We start from the raw sequence: 16520 nt of genomic DNA, 5'->3' as shown, positions 1-16520 counted from the left end.
TGCGGGCGGAAGCGGAAGCGGCGGCGGGGGGGGAAGATGGCGGCGCGGCGGGGCCCGGGGCCGGTGGCGGTGCTGGCACTGCTGGCGCTGCTTGGCCCGGGGTGGCCCCTCCGCGGGGCCCGAGCCGTGCTCAACCTGCAGGAGCTCAGCGAGCTCAAGTACGGCCTCGAGATCCTGGCCGAGCCCGTGCTGGCCGGGCAGGTGCGCCGCAGACACCGGGGACAACGGTTGGGTGGGGGGAAGCGAGAGCGTCCTGCGGACCCTACCGGGACCGGCGCACCGGCCGTGGGGCTGCCGAGGAGAGGGGCACCGGCTGCGGGTCAGGAATGCCGGCCGGGGGGTTCTGCGGGGATCGGGAGCAGCTGTCCGAGGACGGGGCACCGGCGGGGGGCTGTACCGGGCCCGGGGTACCGACCTGTGCTCCCTATGGGGCTCGTACCGGGGCCGGGGGTCCCTACAGCGGCCAGGGACGGCCGTTCGGGGCGGGAACGGGACCGGAGGCACCGAGTCGGGGTCATGGAGGCTGCCCGGACTCACCCAGGGCTGGGGGCAGCGGCACCGGCGGGTCCCGGCCCGGGCTCGGGTTCGGGACACGGGCCCGGGGGGCGCCCTGGCCGGGAGTCAGCGCAGGGGGCACACGGGGATGGGGAAGGACTGCTCCGTACCTCCCTCGCTGAGCGGCTCCGCGGGGACAGCCGGGCCCGAGGGTTCCGTTAGAGCTGGTGGGGCCGCGCCTCGGCTGCTCCAGATGTTCCTGGAGATATTCCGCCACGGCGGATGTGGGTGTGGCGGTGGCCGAGGTGATTGTCCTCTCGGTTCATGTTCCGATTTCCCGAATTTGGGAGGGAGGGGACGCCCCGCGCGCAGGTGCTGCCGGGTTTTTGGCTCTGGGACTTTCCTGTTGCTCCTCGAACTGTGGGGAAGAAGCTGCCGAGCAACCCCTGAGGGTTTGAGGGGTGGTCCGGAGCCCCCCGCAGCTGCTGGGGGCAGTGACAGAACTGTCCCCACCCCCGCCGTGTGCCCTGGACTGTGACAGGGACGTGGGTGGAGGCTGTGCTGGGGGAAGCTGTGGTTTGGCCTGGCCCCGAGGGAGGGGGTGGGTTGTGGAGTCTGTCCCGTCCCGCCCGGGGCGGCTGTGGGGTCAGGGCTGGGGGGTTGTGGGGTCACTGAGAGAATCTGGGGTGGCTCTGGGGTCACTGGGGTGGCTACGGGATCACTGGGGGAGCTGCAGGGCTACAGGGGTGGCTGTGGGGTGCCAGGAGGAGTCTGTAGGGTCACTGAAGGGCTGTGGGGTCCCTGGGGGGACTGTGGGATCACTGAAGGGGCTGTGGGGTCACTGAAGGGCTGTGGGGTCACTGGGAGGCTGCAGGGTCACCAGGGGGGCTGCAGGATCACTGAAGGGCTGCGGGGTCACTGTGGGGGCTGTGGGGTCCCTGGGAGGTTGCAGGGTCACCAGGGGAGCTGTGGGGTCACCAGGGGAGTCTCTGGGGTCACAGGGGGGTTCAGGGTGCTGGAGGGCACTGACGGGGGGTTCTTCCCCATAGGGGCAGATTTCAGGGTCCCGGGGGGTCTGAACTGTCCTGCCAGGGGCTGTGGGCTCCTGGGTGGTACCCAGGGCTCTGACAACCCCGTGTCCCCCCCAGCACCAGGCTGAGGATGTGGTGACCGTGGCCTCGAGGTTCAAGCAGCGCTACGAGTGCCGCCTGCCCCCCGCGGCCGTGGGGCCCCCCCCGGGCCCCCCCCGGGACCCCCGGCTCTACAACGGCTCGGGCGTGGCCGAGCTGCTGCGGCCCATGGGGACAGCGCCCTGCCTGCTCAAGGTGGGGCTGGGGGCTGCCAGGGGGGCGTGGGGGCTGCCAGGGGGCGTGGGGGCTGCCAGGGGGGCGTGGGGGCTGCCAGGGGGCGTGGGGGCTGCCAGGGGGGTGTGGGGGCTGCCAGGGGGGCACCCCCAGCCTCACCCAGCCTCACCCCGGGGCTCTGCTCGCTCTTCCCAGACCAAGGACTGGTGGACGTACGAGTTCTGCTATGGGAGGCACATCCAGCAGTACCACCTGGAAGGTGACACTGGGGACAGGGGAGGGGCTGAGTGGCCCTGGTGGCCGCCCCCCCACCTCAATATCTGCCCTCTCTGTGCCCACTCCCCACAGAGTCTGAGATCAAGGGTGACATCCTTGTCCTGGGCTATTACCAGTCTGCCTTTGACTGGGATGACGAGACAGCCAAGGTCTGTGTCCCCCCCACCTTGGGGACAGCAGGTGGGTGGCAGGGACAGGGCTGTCCCTGTGCCCACCCTGTGTCCCTCCCTGTCCCTCCAGGCCTCCAAGCAGCACCAGCTGAGGCGCTACCACAGCCAGAGCTACGTGAACGGCTCCCGCTGCGACCTCACCGGGCGCGCCCGCGAGGCCGAGGTCCGGGTAAGGACCGGGGACAGCGCAGGGGACAGGGACACTACAGGGCACAGGGAGACCACGAGGTATGGGGACACTGCAGGGCACGGGGACGCTGCAGGGGACAGGGACACTACAGGGCAGGGGGAGACCACAAGGTATGGTGGCACTGCAGGGCACAGGGACACCGTGGGACATGGGGGACACTGCAGGGCACAGGGACACTGCAGGGCACAGGGAGACCTCAAGGTATGGGGGACACTGCAGAACATGGCGGCACCACAGGGCATGGGGACACCGCAGGGCATGGGGGCACCACAGGGTGGGGGACACTGCAGGGCACGGGGGGACACCGTGGTGCAAGGGACACTGCAGGGCACAGGGACAGCGCAGAGCATGGGGGACACCGTGGGGCACAGGGGGACACTGCGGGGCATGGGGGACATGACAGGGCACAAGGGGACACCGCAGGGCACAGGAACACCGCAGGGCACGGGGACACAACAGGGCATGGGGAGACCTCAAGGTATGGGGGACACTGCAGAACATGGCAGCACCACAGGGCATGGGGACACTGCAGGGCATGGGGACACTGCAGGGCACAGGGACACTGCAGAGCACGGGGGACTCCACAGGGCACGGGACACTGCGGAGCACAGGAACACCACAGGTCATGGGGGACACCACGGGGAATGGGGGACACCACAGGGCACATGAGGACACCATAGGGCATGGGGACACCATGGGGCACAGGGACACTGCAGGGCACAGGGGAACACTGCGGGGCATGGAAATGCTGCAGGGCATGGGGACACTGCAGGGCACAGGGGGACACTGCAGATCATAGGGGACACCACAGGGCACAGGGGCACTGCAGGGCACAGGGGACACTACAGGGCACAGGGGACACCACACGGTATGGGGGCACTGCAGGGCACAGGGGGACACTGCAGATCATAGGGGACACCGCAGGGCACAGGGGACACTGCAGGGCACAGGGACACTGCAGGGCACAGGGGACACTACAGGGCACAGGGGACACCACACGGTATGGGGGCACTGCAGGGCACAGGGACACTGCAGAGCATGGGGACACTGCGGGGCACGGGGACACCACAGGGTATGGGGGACACTGCAGAACATGGTGACACCACAGGGCATGGGCACACCACAGGGCACAGGGACACCACAGGGCACAGGGACACCACAGAGCACGGGGACACTGCAGAGCGTGGAGAGACCACAGGGCTTGGGGACACCGTAGAGCATGGGGTCACCACAGGGCACAGGGACACCATAGGGCATGGGGACACCACAGCACACAGGGACACCGCAGAGCACAGGAACACCACAGCACACAGGGACACCACAGCACACAGGGACACCTGTGGGAGGAGGTCAGGATGTCACCCAGCGCTGTCCCCACAGTTCCTGTGCGAGGAGGGCGCCGGGGATTACATTGCCCGCGTGGACGAGCCGCAGTCGTGCTCGTACGTGCTGACGGTGCACACCACGCGCATCTGCCACCACCCGTTCCTGCGGCCCGCCCCGGGGCTGGCACCGCAGCCCATCCGCTGCCAGCCCGCCCTGTCACCCGCGCAGTACGTGCAGTACGTGCGGGCACAAGTCTGTGAGTACTGGGGACACGGGCTGGGAGTGGGGGGGCACTGTCCCTTCAACCTGGCACTGTCTCTTTCAGCCTATCACTGTCCCTTCAACCTGGGCTGGCACTGTCCCCTTTGGGCTGGCACTGTCCCTTCAGCTCAGGCTAGGCATGGGGTGGCACTGTCCCTTTTGGGCTGGGGTCACTGTCCGCTTTGGTCTGGTACTGTCCCCATCAGCCTGGGCTGGCACTGTCCCCATTCAGCCTGGGGTCACTGTCCCCTTCAGTCTGGCACTGTCCCCATCAGCCTGGGCTGGCACTGTCCCCTTCAGCCAGGGGTGGCACTGTCCCTTTCAGCCTGGCGTGGCACTGTCCCCTTTGGCCTGGCACTGTCCCCATTCAGCCTGGGGTGGCACTGTCCCTTTCAGCCTGGGGTGGCACTGTCCCTTCAGCCTGCAGCTGGCACTGTCCCTTCAGCCTGGCACTGTCCCCAACAGCCTGGGGTGGCACTGTCCCCTTCAGCCTGCAGCTGGCAATGTCCTCTTCAGCCTGCAGCTGGCACTGTCCCCTTCAGCCTGGCAGTGCCCCTTCAGTCTGGGCTGGCACTGTCTTTTCAGCCCAGGGTGGCACTGTCCCTTTCAGTCTGGGCCGGCACTGTCCCCTGTGGCCTGGGGCTGGCACTGTCCCCATCAGCCTGCAGCTGGCACTGTCCCATCCAGGCTGCCCTGTCCCCTCTTATCTTGAGGCTGGCACTGTCATCCCCCAGCTGGCCTTGTCCCCATGTCCCCCAGCTGGCCTTGTCCCCATGTCCCCCAGCTGGCCTTGATCCCATCCCGAGGCTGGCCCTCTCCCTCCATCCTGGGGCTGGCACCGTTCTCTCCAGCCTGTCCTTGTCCTCTCTGTCCTAGGGCTGGCACTGTCACCTTCCTGCCCTGTCCCCTCTGTCCTGGGGCTGGCACTGGGACTGGCACTGTTCCCTCTATGCCAGGGCTGGCCTTGTCCCCTCCAGCACAGGACTGCCATGGTCCCCCACAGTGTGGAGCTGGGCCTGTCCCCCCACAGCTGTGCTGTCACTGTCCCTGTCCCCTGTGTCCCCAGCTGACACCAAGAGGAAGGTGGAGGAGATCTCGGAGGAGCTCCGGACACTGGACACGCGGCTGTGGAGTGACAGGGACACTGAGACCCCCTCCCAGAGCCCTGAGGGCACCCAGGAGGGTATGACCCCTGTCCCCCCCTCATGGTGACAGCACAGCCTGTGTCCCCTGTCCTTCTGGGAGCCCTGGCCTGGCTGTGGGCTCGAAGCTCCCGGTGCCAGGCGTGTCCCCACTGTGGCAGCAATGTCCCCTCCTGTGCCAGGGAACCAGCCAGACCCAGCCAAGGATGGGACAGCTGGGGACCAGGAGGTGACAGTGACAGCCAGTGACCAGCGGGACAGCACCAGGGTGAGTCCCAGTGACCCTGGGGACATTCTGGGGGTCACTTTGGGGTGGGTTGGGGTCACTTTGGGGTGGGTTTAGAGCCCTGCTCCATTCCCTGTCCCCTCCCTGCAGGAACCGTCCCCGAGGGCAGCTGGAGCTCGGGCAGCTGGTGAGTCCTGAGGTGTCACCCTGTGTCACCCTGTGTCACTTCCCTGCCCTCCCTGTGTCCCCCGTGTCACCTCCCTACCCTCCCCGTGTCCCCCCCTGTCACCTCCCTGTGTCCCTATGTCCCCCTGTGCCCCCCCTGCCACTCCCAGCCCCCTGTTCTGGCTTCCCCCGTAGACCCACGGAAGAAAATCCACTTCAAGGTGATCCGGAGCCCCGGGGACCTGCTGCAGTTCATCGAGGAGCTGAAGGAGAGCACCAGGAAGGTGGGGACTGTCCCCTGCCCTGGGGTCTCTGTGCCTCAGTTTCCCCCTGAGCCCCTCCCCCTCCCTCAGGCCAAGGAGAAGGTGAGCGAGGAGGAGGAGGCAGCAAAAGCTCCCCCAGCCCCCCCTGGCCCCATGGAGCCCCCCAGCCCCGAGCCCCTGCCGGGCCCTGAGGCCCCTCCTGCGGGGGAGGAGGAGGAGGAGGAGGATGAAGATGAGGAGGAGGAGGCAGGGCCGCTGCTGGCCGGGCTGGAGCTGCTGCCGCGGGAGCAGGTGGCGAGGCTGAAGGAGGAGGTGAAGAGTCAGATGGAGCAGGAGTTTGACAGCATCATCAGCGAGGTGGGGCTGGGCTGGGACCCCCTGGATGGGCTGGGACCCCACAGTGACACTGGGACCCCCCTGGATGGGCTGGGACCCCCACAGTGACACTGGGACCCCCACAGTGACACTGGAACCCCCACAGTGACATTGGGACACCCCTGGATGGGCTGGGACCCCCCTGGCTGAGCTGGGACCCCCACAGTGACACTGAGACCCTCCTGGATGGGCTGGGACCCCCACAGTGACACTGGGACCCCCCTGAGTGCTCTGGGGAGCCCCTGGCAGGGTTGAGGTGCCCTGGCTGTGCTGGGGACCCTCTGGCTGTGCCAGGGCTGCCCAGCAAAGATGGGGACAGGCTGGGGACAACCTTTCTGGGCCAGCTGCTTTGGGTACCTGCTGGCCAGGCCAGCGAACCCTCGTTGAACCCTTTCTGCAGGTGGAGGATGAGCTGGAGACCGAGGGGCTGAAGGGGGAGTTCGACCGGAGCCGAGCAACCCGAACCCTGGCGTCCACCCTGACCCGGCTGATGGACCGGCTGGACAGGGCTGAGCCCCGGCACGACCCCCCCGAGCCCCGCCGAGACCCCTCCGGGCCCTCCCCCACTCCCGGGGGGCACAGGGAGGAGGAGGAGGAGGAGGAGGAGGAGGGAGGAGCCGCGAGGAAGGGCAGCCACAGGCTCCCCAGCGAGGGGCGGGTGCGGGTGAGGATGAGCAGGGTCGGGAACCGCGAGCAGGACCGGGAACCCCCCCAGGGGAAGCTGGAACCCCCCCGGGAGGATCAGGAAACCCCCAGGGAGGATCAGGAACACCCCCGGGAGGATCAGGAGCCCCCCCGGGAGAACCAGAGCCCCTCGCAGCTGCCGCAGGTGGAGAATGAGGTGCGGGCGTTGCTGGCCAAGGAGGGGCTGAGGGCTGAAGGTAGGAGGGGTCCGGCCGGGGGAGGCAGCGGGGGGAGCCCCCCCTGTCCCAAATCAACCCCCCCAAATCGTCCCCTGTGCAGGGAAAATCGAGATCAAGATCGTGACGGCGTCGTCGGGGGGCGAGGAGGAGGAGGCGGCGCAGTGGCTGTCGGAGGAGGATTCCCGGAGCCTGAAGGAGATTTTCCTCAGCATCCTGGTGCGGGGACACGGGGAGGGACAAGGAGGGGCGGGGGAGGGGACCGGGGGACGGGGGAGGGGCACCGAGGGAGGAGGGAGGGGTAAGGAGGGATGGGGACACAACTGAGGCTCGGGAGGAGGGGATTTTATGGTTTTGGGGGAAACTGAGGCACGGCAGGGCTGGGGAGTGTGGGGGCTGAGGGATGGGGTGTTGGGGGTGTCAGTGAATGTGGGGGAAACTGAGGCACGGGGACACACACTGAGGGCAGGACACAGGCACGGGGGGGCTGAGGAGGGAAAAGTGGGGGAGCAGTGAGGTGAGGGGACACTCCTGTGAGGGGGAACATTGAGGTGAGGGGGGCACTGAGGTGAGGGACACTGAGGTAAGGGGGACACTGGGGGGCACACTGAGGTAAGGGGGGCACTGAGATGAGGGCACACTCAGGTGAGGGGGGAATTGAGATGAAGGGGACGCTCAGGTGAGGGGGCACTGAGGTGAGGGACACTGAGGACACTGAGATGAGGGACACTGAGGTGTGGGGACACTGAACTGAGGTGACACTGAGCTGAGGGACACTGAGCTGGTGACACTGAGCTGAGGGGACACTGAGGCGACACTGAGATGAGCTGAGGGGACACTGAGCTGAGGTCACACTGAGCTGAGGAGACACTGAGCTGAGGGGACACTGAGGTGACACTGAGATGAGGGACACTGAGCTGAGGTGAGGTGACACTGAGCTGAGGGGACACTGAAATGAGGTGACACTGAGCTGAGCTGAGGGGACACTGAGCTGAGCTGAGGGGACACTGAGATGAGGTGACGCTGAGCTGAGGGGACACTGAGATGAGCTGAGGTGACACTGAGCTGGTGACACTGAGCTGAGGTGACAATGAGCTGAGGGGACACTGAGATAAGGTGACCCTGAGCTGAGGTGACACTGTGCTGAGGGACACTGAGGGGACACTGAGGTGACACTGAGCTGAGGTGACACTGAGGGGACACTGAGGTGACACTGAGCTGAGGGGACACTGAGCTGAGGGGACACTGAGCTGAGGTGAGGTGACACTGAGCTGAGGTGACACTGAGGGGACACTGAGCTGAGGTGACACTGAGCTGGTGACACTGAGCTGAGGGGACACTGAGCTGAGGGGACACTGAGATGAGCTGAGGTGACACTGAGCTGGTGACACTGAGCTGAGGTGACACTGAGCTGAGGGGACACTGAGATAAGGTGCCAATGAGCTGAGGGACACTGAGGTGACACTGAGCTGGTGAGACTGAGCTGAGGGGACACTGAGGTGACACTGAGCTGAGGTGACACTGAGCTGAGGGGACACTGAGGTGACCCTGAGCTGAGGTGACACCGCTGTCCCCCCCAGGTGCAGGGCACGGAGGAGGCGCAGAAGGAGCGGCGGCGGCAGCAGGCCCTGGAGGACAATTATCGCTTCGTCTGGGGGAAACGGGACGAGCCCCCCCCGCCCCCCGACTCTGAGGACCAAGACTTCTGATCCCCAAATTCTCATCCCTCAAATGCTGAATGTCCCCCAGAATGGTGATTGTGTCCCTGCTGTGGGGCTGGGCACGGGGGGGCCCTGCCCTCGTTGGGGGGAGGTCGCTGTGTCCCCCCGGGGCCCTGCCCTGCTGGGGGGGGTCACTGTCACCCCCCGGGGGGACCTTGCCCTGCCGTTGGGCACATTTGTGACATGGATGGACTGGGGGGGGTGGGGGGGGAGGAATGGCTGTGATTTAGGGTTGGGGGGTTTGGGGGAGGGGGGTTGTGAGTGGGTGGGGGGTCCTGTTGCCGCTGGAGCCATTCGTGCTCCCCCCGTGGGGGGGGTTCGCTCTCTCATAATGAGATGGAACGAAGTCGTTCGGCCTCTTTGCCCCCTCCCCTTTTAATCAATAAACCGAGGTCACCCCGGGCTGTGTCTGTGTCCCCCCGCCCCGCTGTGTCCCCGCTGTGTCCCCGCTGTGTCCCCGCTGTCCCGGGGTCTTCACAGCCCCGGTCCCGGGGATCGCCCCCCTAAAATTACGGGGAGGGGCGGGGTCAGGAGCGCGTCAGCCAATCAGAATCAGGGTGGGGCGGGGCCAGGGGCACGGCAGCCAATCAGAATCGGGGCGGGGTAGGGGCTCGCCCGGCCTCGGCCAATGGGAGCGCGGGGGGGCGGGGACAGCGGGACCCCCGAGGGGATCGAGAGCGGCACAGCCTCGGGGCCACCGGGACCACCGGGTCCGCCGCAGCCCCGGGTACAGCGGGGCCACCGGGACCGGGACCGCCACAGCCTCGGTGCCACCGGGACCGGCACAGCCTCGGGGACAGCGGGGCCACCGGGAGCGCCAAAGCCTCGGGGACAGCGGGGCCACCGGGACCGGGACCGCCACAACTCTCGGGACCAGCGGTGCCACCGGGATCCCCGAGCGGAGCGGGACCACCCGGACCGCCACAACCTCGAGGACAGCGGTGCCACCGGGACCGGGAGCGCCACAACCTCGGGGACAGAGGTGCCACCGGGACCGGGATCACCGGGAGCACCACAGCCTCGGGGGCAGCGGCGCAGGCACAGGAACCCGTGGAGCCCCAGGTCCGCTGGTGCCCCCAGGGCGAGCAGAGCCACCAGAGCCACCAGGACCCCCAAACCAAGCAGGGACCGGCAGAGATCTTGGGACTCCCGGTCAGAACCGGGACCCCCGGCCCAGGTGAGGCACCACCCCCACCTGTACCCCCCACGCTGTGTTCCCTGTCCCTCGCCCCCACTGTCCCCACCCACAAGGGGCTGAGGATAATCCGGGGGTCCGGGGGGGAGAAATTACCCTTGTCCCCCTAAAAGCAGAGGTTCTGTCCCTCACCATGAACCTGGGGGCCCAGCCCGGGGTGCCACTGCTGTCCCGTGGGTGTCACTCCGTGTGTGTGTGTGTGTCACTCCCCCTCCCGTGAGTCCTGTCCCTCACCCTCCGTGGGTTTTCCCCAGCTGGTGGCAGTGACAGATCGAGAGGGGTGACGGGGGAGTCCCCACTGACCCCCACATACACGAGCCAGGTGTCCCCATGCTGCTCCTGGGCCTGCAGAGCTCCTGGTTGCCCTTCTACGGGGGCATCGTGGTGGGCTTCATCACCACCTTCCTCCTCCTCCACGTCCTCCTGCTGCCCCAGCCTGTGCCTGTCCCCAGCTGGGACCCCCGGGTGGGCACTGCCCCCCCCGGGACCCCCTCATCCCCCGCGCTCTACAGCCTGGCCCCGTCGGACACTGCAGGTGGGCACTGCTGCCATAGGGGGTGACACTGCTGCCATGGTGGGGGCACTGCTGCCATGGGGGGTGACACTGCTGCCATGGTGGTGACACTACTGCCATGGTGGGGGCACTGCTGCCATGGGGGGTGACACTGCTGCCATGGGGGGTGACACTGCTGCCATGGTGGTGGCACTGCTGCCGTGGTGGTGACACTGCTGCCATGGTGGTGACACTGCTGCCATGGGGGGTGACACTGCTGTCATGGTGGGGGCACTGCTGCCATGGTGGGGGCACTGCTGCCGTGGGGGTGACACTGCTGCCATGGGGGGTGGCACTGCTGCCATGGTGGGGGCACTGCTGTCATGGGGGCTGGCACTGGAGAGGACTTGGGGGGCTCTGGTGGGATGGGGTGGCAGGAGAGTGGGAGGGGGGGCCCTCGCTCCCTGTGTCTGCTCCATTTATTGGGGGACGGTGACCACACCCTGATTGTGACAATTTGGGGACATCGGAGTCTCTGATACATTTATTGGGGGACAGTGATCACACCCTAACTGTGACAATTTGGGGACATCAGGGTCTCTATTCCATTTGTGGGGGACATTGTGACCACACCCTGACTGTGACAATTTGGGGACATCGGGGTCTCTGCTCCATTTATTGGAGGACAGCAACCACACTCTGATTGGGACAATGTGGGGACATCAGGGTCTCTGCTCCATTTATTGGGGGACAGTGACCACACCCTAATCATGACAATTTGGGGACATCAGGATCTCTGCTGTATTTGTAGGGGACAGTGACCACACCCTGATTGTGACAATGTGGGGACATCGGGGTCTCTGCTCCGTTTATTGGGGGACGGTACCACACCCTGATTGTGACAATTTGGGGACATCGGGGTCTCTGATCCATTTACTGGGGGACAGTGATCACACCCTGACTGTGGCAATTTGGGGACATCGGGGGTCTCTATTCCATTTGTGGGGAACATTGTGACCACACCCTGATCGTGGCAATTTGGGGACATCGGGGTCTCTGCTCTATTTGTGGGGGACAGTGTGACCACACCCTGATCGTGGCAATTTGGGGACATCGGGGTCTCTGCTCCATTTATTGGGGGACAGTGTGACCACACCCTGATTGTGACAATTTGGGGACATCGAGGTCACTGCTCCGTGCTCAGCGTGGCCCCTTCTCCCCCAGGCGAGGACGCGGGGGTGGCCCGGGGGCTGTTCCAGCGGGTCCGGGTGCTGTGCTGGGTGATGACAGCGCCCCAAAACCTGGAGCCCAAGGCCCGGCACGTGCGGGACACTTGGGCACGGCACTGCAACGTGGCGCTGTTCGTGAGCTCCGAGCCCGCCCCGCACTTCCCGGCCGTGGGGCTGGGGGTGCCCGAGGGTCGTGCCCAGCTCTATTGGAAAACCATCCGCGCTCTGCAGTACGTGCAGCGACACCACCGCCACAGCGCCGACTGGTTCCTCAAGGCTGACGATGACACCTTCGTGGTGCTGGACAACCTGCGCTGGCTGCTGGCCGCGCACTCGCCACAGCGGCCCCTCTATTTCGGGAAGCGATTCCGACCCTTCGCCCGCCAGGGCTACATGAGCGGCGGGGCTGGCTACGTGCTGAGCCGGGCAGCGCTGGCCCGCGTGGCCACCGCCCTCACCCGCGGCACCTGCGGCCACAGCGGCCCCGAGGAGGACGTGGCGCTGGGACAGTGCCTGGAGAGGCTCGGGGTGGCCGTGGGGGATTCCCGGGACACGTGGGGCAGGGAGACGTTCCACCCCTTCCCACCCGAGATTCACCTCACGCATCACTTCGCCCGGGATTTCTGGTACCAGCGTTACTGCTGGTACCCCGTGGTGGAGGTGGGTCACAGCCTGGGGCCACCAGCCACGGGTCACTCTGTCACTGCAGCCTGGGGAGGGGCGGCTGGGGTGGTTGTGACCCCCTCATGAGTGGCTCTGTCCCCCCCTGCATGGCCAGAGCCCCCCATGTGCATCCTCAGAGCCCCACGTGTGGCCAGCATCTCCCTGTGAGCGGTCACTGCTTTCCTTGGGTATCACCTTCCCCCACAATCCACGGACCATTTGTGTCCCCATGACCCCCTCACAGGTCCCTGGCCACCTCCCAGGGTGGTGACACCACTGAGATGTGTCACCCTCATGCCTGGCTGTCATGTCCGGCCATGGTATCACCCCCAAATCCCGGTGAGGTCCCACCCATGGCCAGGATGTCCCTACACAACCCCTGTGTGTCCTTCCCCATGTGTGACCGTGGTGGCCTCGATCTTCCCCACACAGCCATGATCCCACTGCCATGGCTCCCAACACGTGACTGTGGTTCCAGCCGTGGTGTCCCCTCTGTCACCAGGGTCCCCTCCCTGTGCCCATGGTCTCTGTGCCTGCCCCGGCGATCAGGGACATCTCCCAGCTCCCCTCCCCACCCTTCCCTGTGTCACCAAGGGGGGTGGGGGACACTGAGTGCCCAGCGCCACCCCCGAGCCTGTCCCTCTGTCCCCGCAGGGTCCCCGCTGCTGCTCAGACCTGGCCGTGTCCTTCCACTACGTGTCCGGGGAGGAGATGTACACGCTGGAGTACCTGAGCCAGCGCCTGCGCCCCTACGGCTACAGCCCCCGCTACCAGCCCGCCCTGCGCCCCCCCGTGTCCCCAAACACCCCCCGGACCCCCGTGTCCCTAAACGCCACCGAGACCCCCGTGTCCCCAAACGCCACCTGGACCCCCGTGTCCCCCAGAGCCACCCGGAGCCACCCAGGTCCCCACGCACCCAAACCCCCCAACCCTTCCCGGACCCCCCCCGCGCTGAAGGCGGCCCCAGATTTGGGGGGTTCCTACAGCGGGGTGCACGCGGGGGAGGGGACACCCCCACAGCCCCAAATGTCCTGAGCCCTCCCCGTGTCCTGCGCCCACCCCAGCCCCCCTTCCCCGATGGACCCGCGTGGCCCTAATTAGTGACTGCTAATGAGCTTTGCAGGGACTGGATGGCCCTGATCCGGGGGTGGGGCACCGCGGGACGGGGCCCTCGGGGCTTTGGGGGACAGGGGAGGGACGGGAGGGGAGGACACGGAGCTGGGGGGGATGGGCAGCGCTCCGGGGGGGCTGTGGGTGATGGGACCCAGACAGGACCCCAAGGTGGGGACAGTGTGAGACCTCCCGTCCCCTCCTGTCCCCTTCTGTCCCCTCCTGTCACCTCCTGTCACCTGTCCCCAGCTCTGTTTCTGGGGTGGCCCTCATTTGTGACCATGCCCATCCTCAGGGTGTCCCCACCATGGTGACAGTGCCCCCCCCAGGTCCGTGTTGTCTCCCCACCCCCGTGGCCGTGATCCTGTGGCACCCCCCCCTCCACCAGCTCTGTCCCCCTCGAGTCACCCCCCCCTGGATCCCTGGAACCCCCCAAGTGATCCCCCCAATTCCTGGGAGGGGTCAGTGGCCACAGAGGGGGAATTTTGGGGGTCGGGAACAGTGAGGGGGACACGGTGCCCCCCGAGCTGGGGAGTGAAGGAGGCGACAAATTTGGGGATGCACGGGGAGAAAGGCGGGGCTGGGGGCAGGGCACCCCCCCATTCCTTCCCCGGGGTCCACAAATGCCCTGAGACCCCCCCCGTCCCCCACGCCCCCCGGGCGGACCCTCGTGGCCCTAATTAGCGGTTTTAATGAGCTTTGCGGGGATGTGGTGGCTTTGAGCCGGGGGGGCAAAGCGGGGCTGAGGGCTGGGGGGGAGGGGGGGGTTGGGGGGCTCAGCAGGACACGGAGCTGGGCGGGTCCCGCTGTCACTCTGGGGGGGTCTGTGGGTGGTGGGAGCAGCGACAGAGGGCCAGGGGGACACGGGGACAAGGGGAAAAGGGGACTCAGAGGGGACACGGACCCTGCTGCTGTGCACGCCTCTGAGCTGGTGGCACTGGAGGGACAGCGGGGCTGGGGACACCTCACGGACCGTGCGGTGGTGATGGGAGCACGGGGCTGGGGACGGGGAGGGGAGGGGACAGTGAGGGCGGGGGCTGGGGACGGGGAGGGGACAATGAGGGCGGGGGCTGGAGACGGGGAGGGGACAGTGAGGGCGGGGGACAGGCTGGGGACGAGGAGGGGACAATGCGGGCGGGGGACAGGCTGGGGACAGGTACAGGACAGGACGGGTGGTTTCGGTTCCCGTGTGTGCCCGACCTGCTGCTTGTCCCCTCCCCAAACCCTCCACATCGCACATCTGTCCAGGTGTTGGCTTCACCCCATTCCCCCTCAGGGACACACCCAGTCAAGCCCCGCCCACACCGCGGGCACCGCCCACTGGGGCTCGTTAAGCCACACCCATCTCGTTTGCATATCGATCCCGCCCGCCAATCAAAACTCGCCCTCCTGCAGCCTGGCCGGTTGGACACGCCCCCTTATTTACACCTCTCAGACCACGCCCATCTCATTGATATACAAACCCCGCCCATCGTAGACCACGCCCACTCTGGTGCTGTCCCGCCCCCAGCCCCGCCCCCGGCGCTCAGTTCCGGGGATCCGGTGACCGGCGGGGCACGGAGGGGGCGGCAGCTCGTGCCCAGTGCCCCTCGGTGTCCCTGAGTGCCCCCCAGTGCTCCCCAGTGCTTCCCAGTGCCCTCCAGTGTTTCCCAGTGCCCCCCAGTGCCCCTCGGTGCCCCTCGGTGTCCCTGAGTGTCCCCCAGTGCCCCCCAGTGCCCCCCAGTGCTCCCCAGTGTCCCTCGATGTCCCTGAGTGCCCCCCAGTGCCCCCCAGTGCCTCCCAGTGCCCTTCGATGTCCCTGAGTGCCCCCCAGTGTCCCCCCAGTGCCTCCAGTGTCCCTCGGTGTCCCTGAGTGCCCCCCAATGTCCCCAATTCCTCCCAGTGCCCCCCGGTGTGCCTCCGGTGCCCTGATTACCCCTCAGTGCTCCACTTTGCCCCCAGTGCCTCCAGTGTTCCTCGGTGTCCCTGAGTGCCCCCCAGTGCCCCCCAGTGCCCTCCAGTGCCTCCCAGTGTCCTCCAGTGCCCTTCGCTGACCCTGAGTGCCCCCCAGTGCCCCCCAGTGCCCTCCAGTGCCTCCAGTGTCCCAGTTACTCCTCAGAGCTCCGCTTTGCCCCCAGTGCCCCCCAGTGCCCTCCAGTGCCTCCAGTGCCCCCTGCCATGTTTCCCACTGCCTTCCAGTGCCCCAGTTACTCCTCAGCGCTCCTCTTGCCCCCCATGTCCCCCAGTATCTCCCCAGTGCCCCCCAGTGCCCTCCAGTGCCCCAGTCACTCCTCAGAGCTCCGCTTTGCCCCCAGTGCCCTCCAGTGTCCCCCAGTTCCCCCCAGTTCCCCCCAGTGCCCCCCAGCCGTGCACAGAGGCCGCACCCCGACCTTCTCCCCGGCCCTGTGACACCTCACTGTCACCCACCCCTGTCCCTGTGTGACCCAGCTCCCCGTGATGCCCTCACCTCGTGTCATTCACGCCCCCACGTGCCACTCTGTGTCACCCACCCCGTGTCCCCACCGCCCCGTGATTGTGTCACTCACCCCGCCGTGCCCTCTGCACTCTGTGTCACTCTCTTCGTGCCACTGTCACCCCTGTGCCCCCTGCACGCTGTGTCCCCTGGGCCCCTCTGTGTCCCCTGTGTCCCTCCGTGTCCCCTGTGTCCCCTGTGCCCCCCGCGCCTCCCTGTGTCCCCTGTGCCCCTCTGTGTCCCCCGTGCCCCTCTGTGTCCCCTGTGTCCCTCCGTGTCCCCTGTGTCCCTCCGTGTCCTCTGTGCCCTTCCGTGTCCCCTGTGCCCCCCCGTGTCCCCTGTGCCTCCCCGTGTCCCCTGTGCCCCTGTGCCTCCCCGTGTCCCCTGTGCCTCCCCGTGTCCCCTGTGCCCCTGTGCCTCCCCATGTCCCCTGTGCCTCCCCGTGCCCCTCCGTGTCCCCTGTGTCCCCCCGTGTCCCCATGACCCCCGCGGGAAGGACGAACCGGGTCACAGCACCAGTGTCCGACATTGTCACGTACTTACAGTTACACCCGAGAGATGAAAACACTGTACACGGCCCGGACCCCGGACCCCGGACCCCCGG

The 16520-nt window shown here is 67.0% G+C and overlaps 2 protein-coding genes across 3 annotated transcripts; both read left to right on the top strand.

The window, feature by feature from the left end:
- The first annotated feature begins 34 nt into the window (after positions 1 to 34).
- OS9 (OS9 endoplasmic reticulum lectin) lies at positions 35 to 8993 on the top strand. Of its 2 annotated transcripts, none has more exons than XM_033083184.1 (14): positions 35 to 201; positions 1644 to 1820; positions 1995 to 2058; positions 2148 to 2224; positions 2316 to 2414; positions 3816 to 4017; positions 5089 to 5205; positions 5329 to 5432; positions 5541 to 5577; positions 5751 to 5839; positions 5909 to 6175; positions 6594 to 7074; positions 7157 to 7272; positions 8634 to 8993. In XM_033083184.1, exons 1-14 carry the CDS (start codon positions 37 to 39, stop codon positions 8760 to 8762), a joined length of 2124 nt encoding a protein of 707 aa, XP_032939075.1. In that variant the 5' UTR covers positions 35 to 36; the 3' UTR covers positions 8763 to 8993. The 2 variants fall into 2 exon arrangements, with proteins under 2 accessions (XP_032939075.1, XP_032939076.1); XM_033083185.1 differs by having other exon boundaries at positions 5347 to 5432; positions 8634 to 8992.
- A 1254-nt stretch (positions 8994 to 10247) lies between these two features.
- Positions 10248 to 13485, top strand: LOC117009043 (glycoprotein-N-acetylgalactosamine 3-beta-galactosyltransferase 1-like). Its single transcript, XM_033083224.1, has 3 exons — positions 10248 to 10504; positions 11687 to 12351; positions 13009 to 13485. The coding sequence occupies exons 1-3, from the start codon at positions 10300 to 10302 to the stop codon at positions 13387 to 13389; spliced, it is 1251 nt and encodes a 416-aa protein (XP_032939115.1). The 5' UTR covers positions 10248 to 10299; the 3' UTR covers positions 13390 to 13485.
- Positions 13486 to 16520: the final 3035 nt, after the last annotated feature.

The sequence above is a fragment of the Catharus ustulatus genome, chromosome 31 (genome assembly GCF_009819885.2).
Source record: "Catharus ustulatus isolate bCatUst1 chromosome 31, bCatUst1.pri.v2, whole genome shotgun sequence".
Lineage (NCBI taxonomy): Eukaryota > Metazoa > Chordata > Aves > Passeriformes > Turdidae > Catharus > Catharus ustulatus.
Note: the sequence above shows the minus strand (reverse complement) of the source record. Positions and strands in the feature narration are given on the sequence as shown.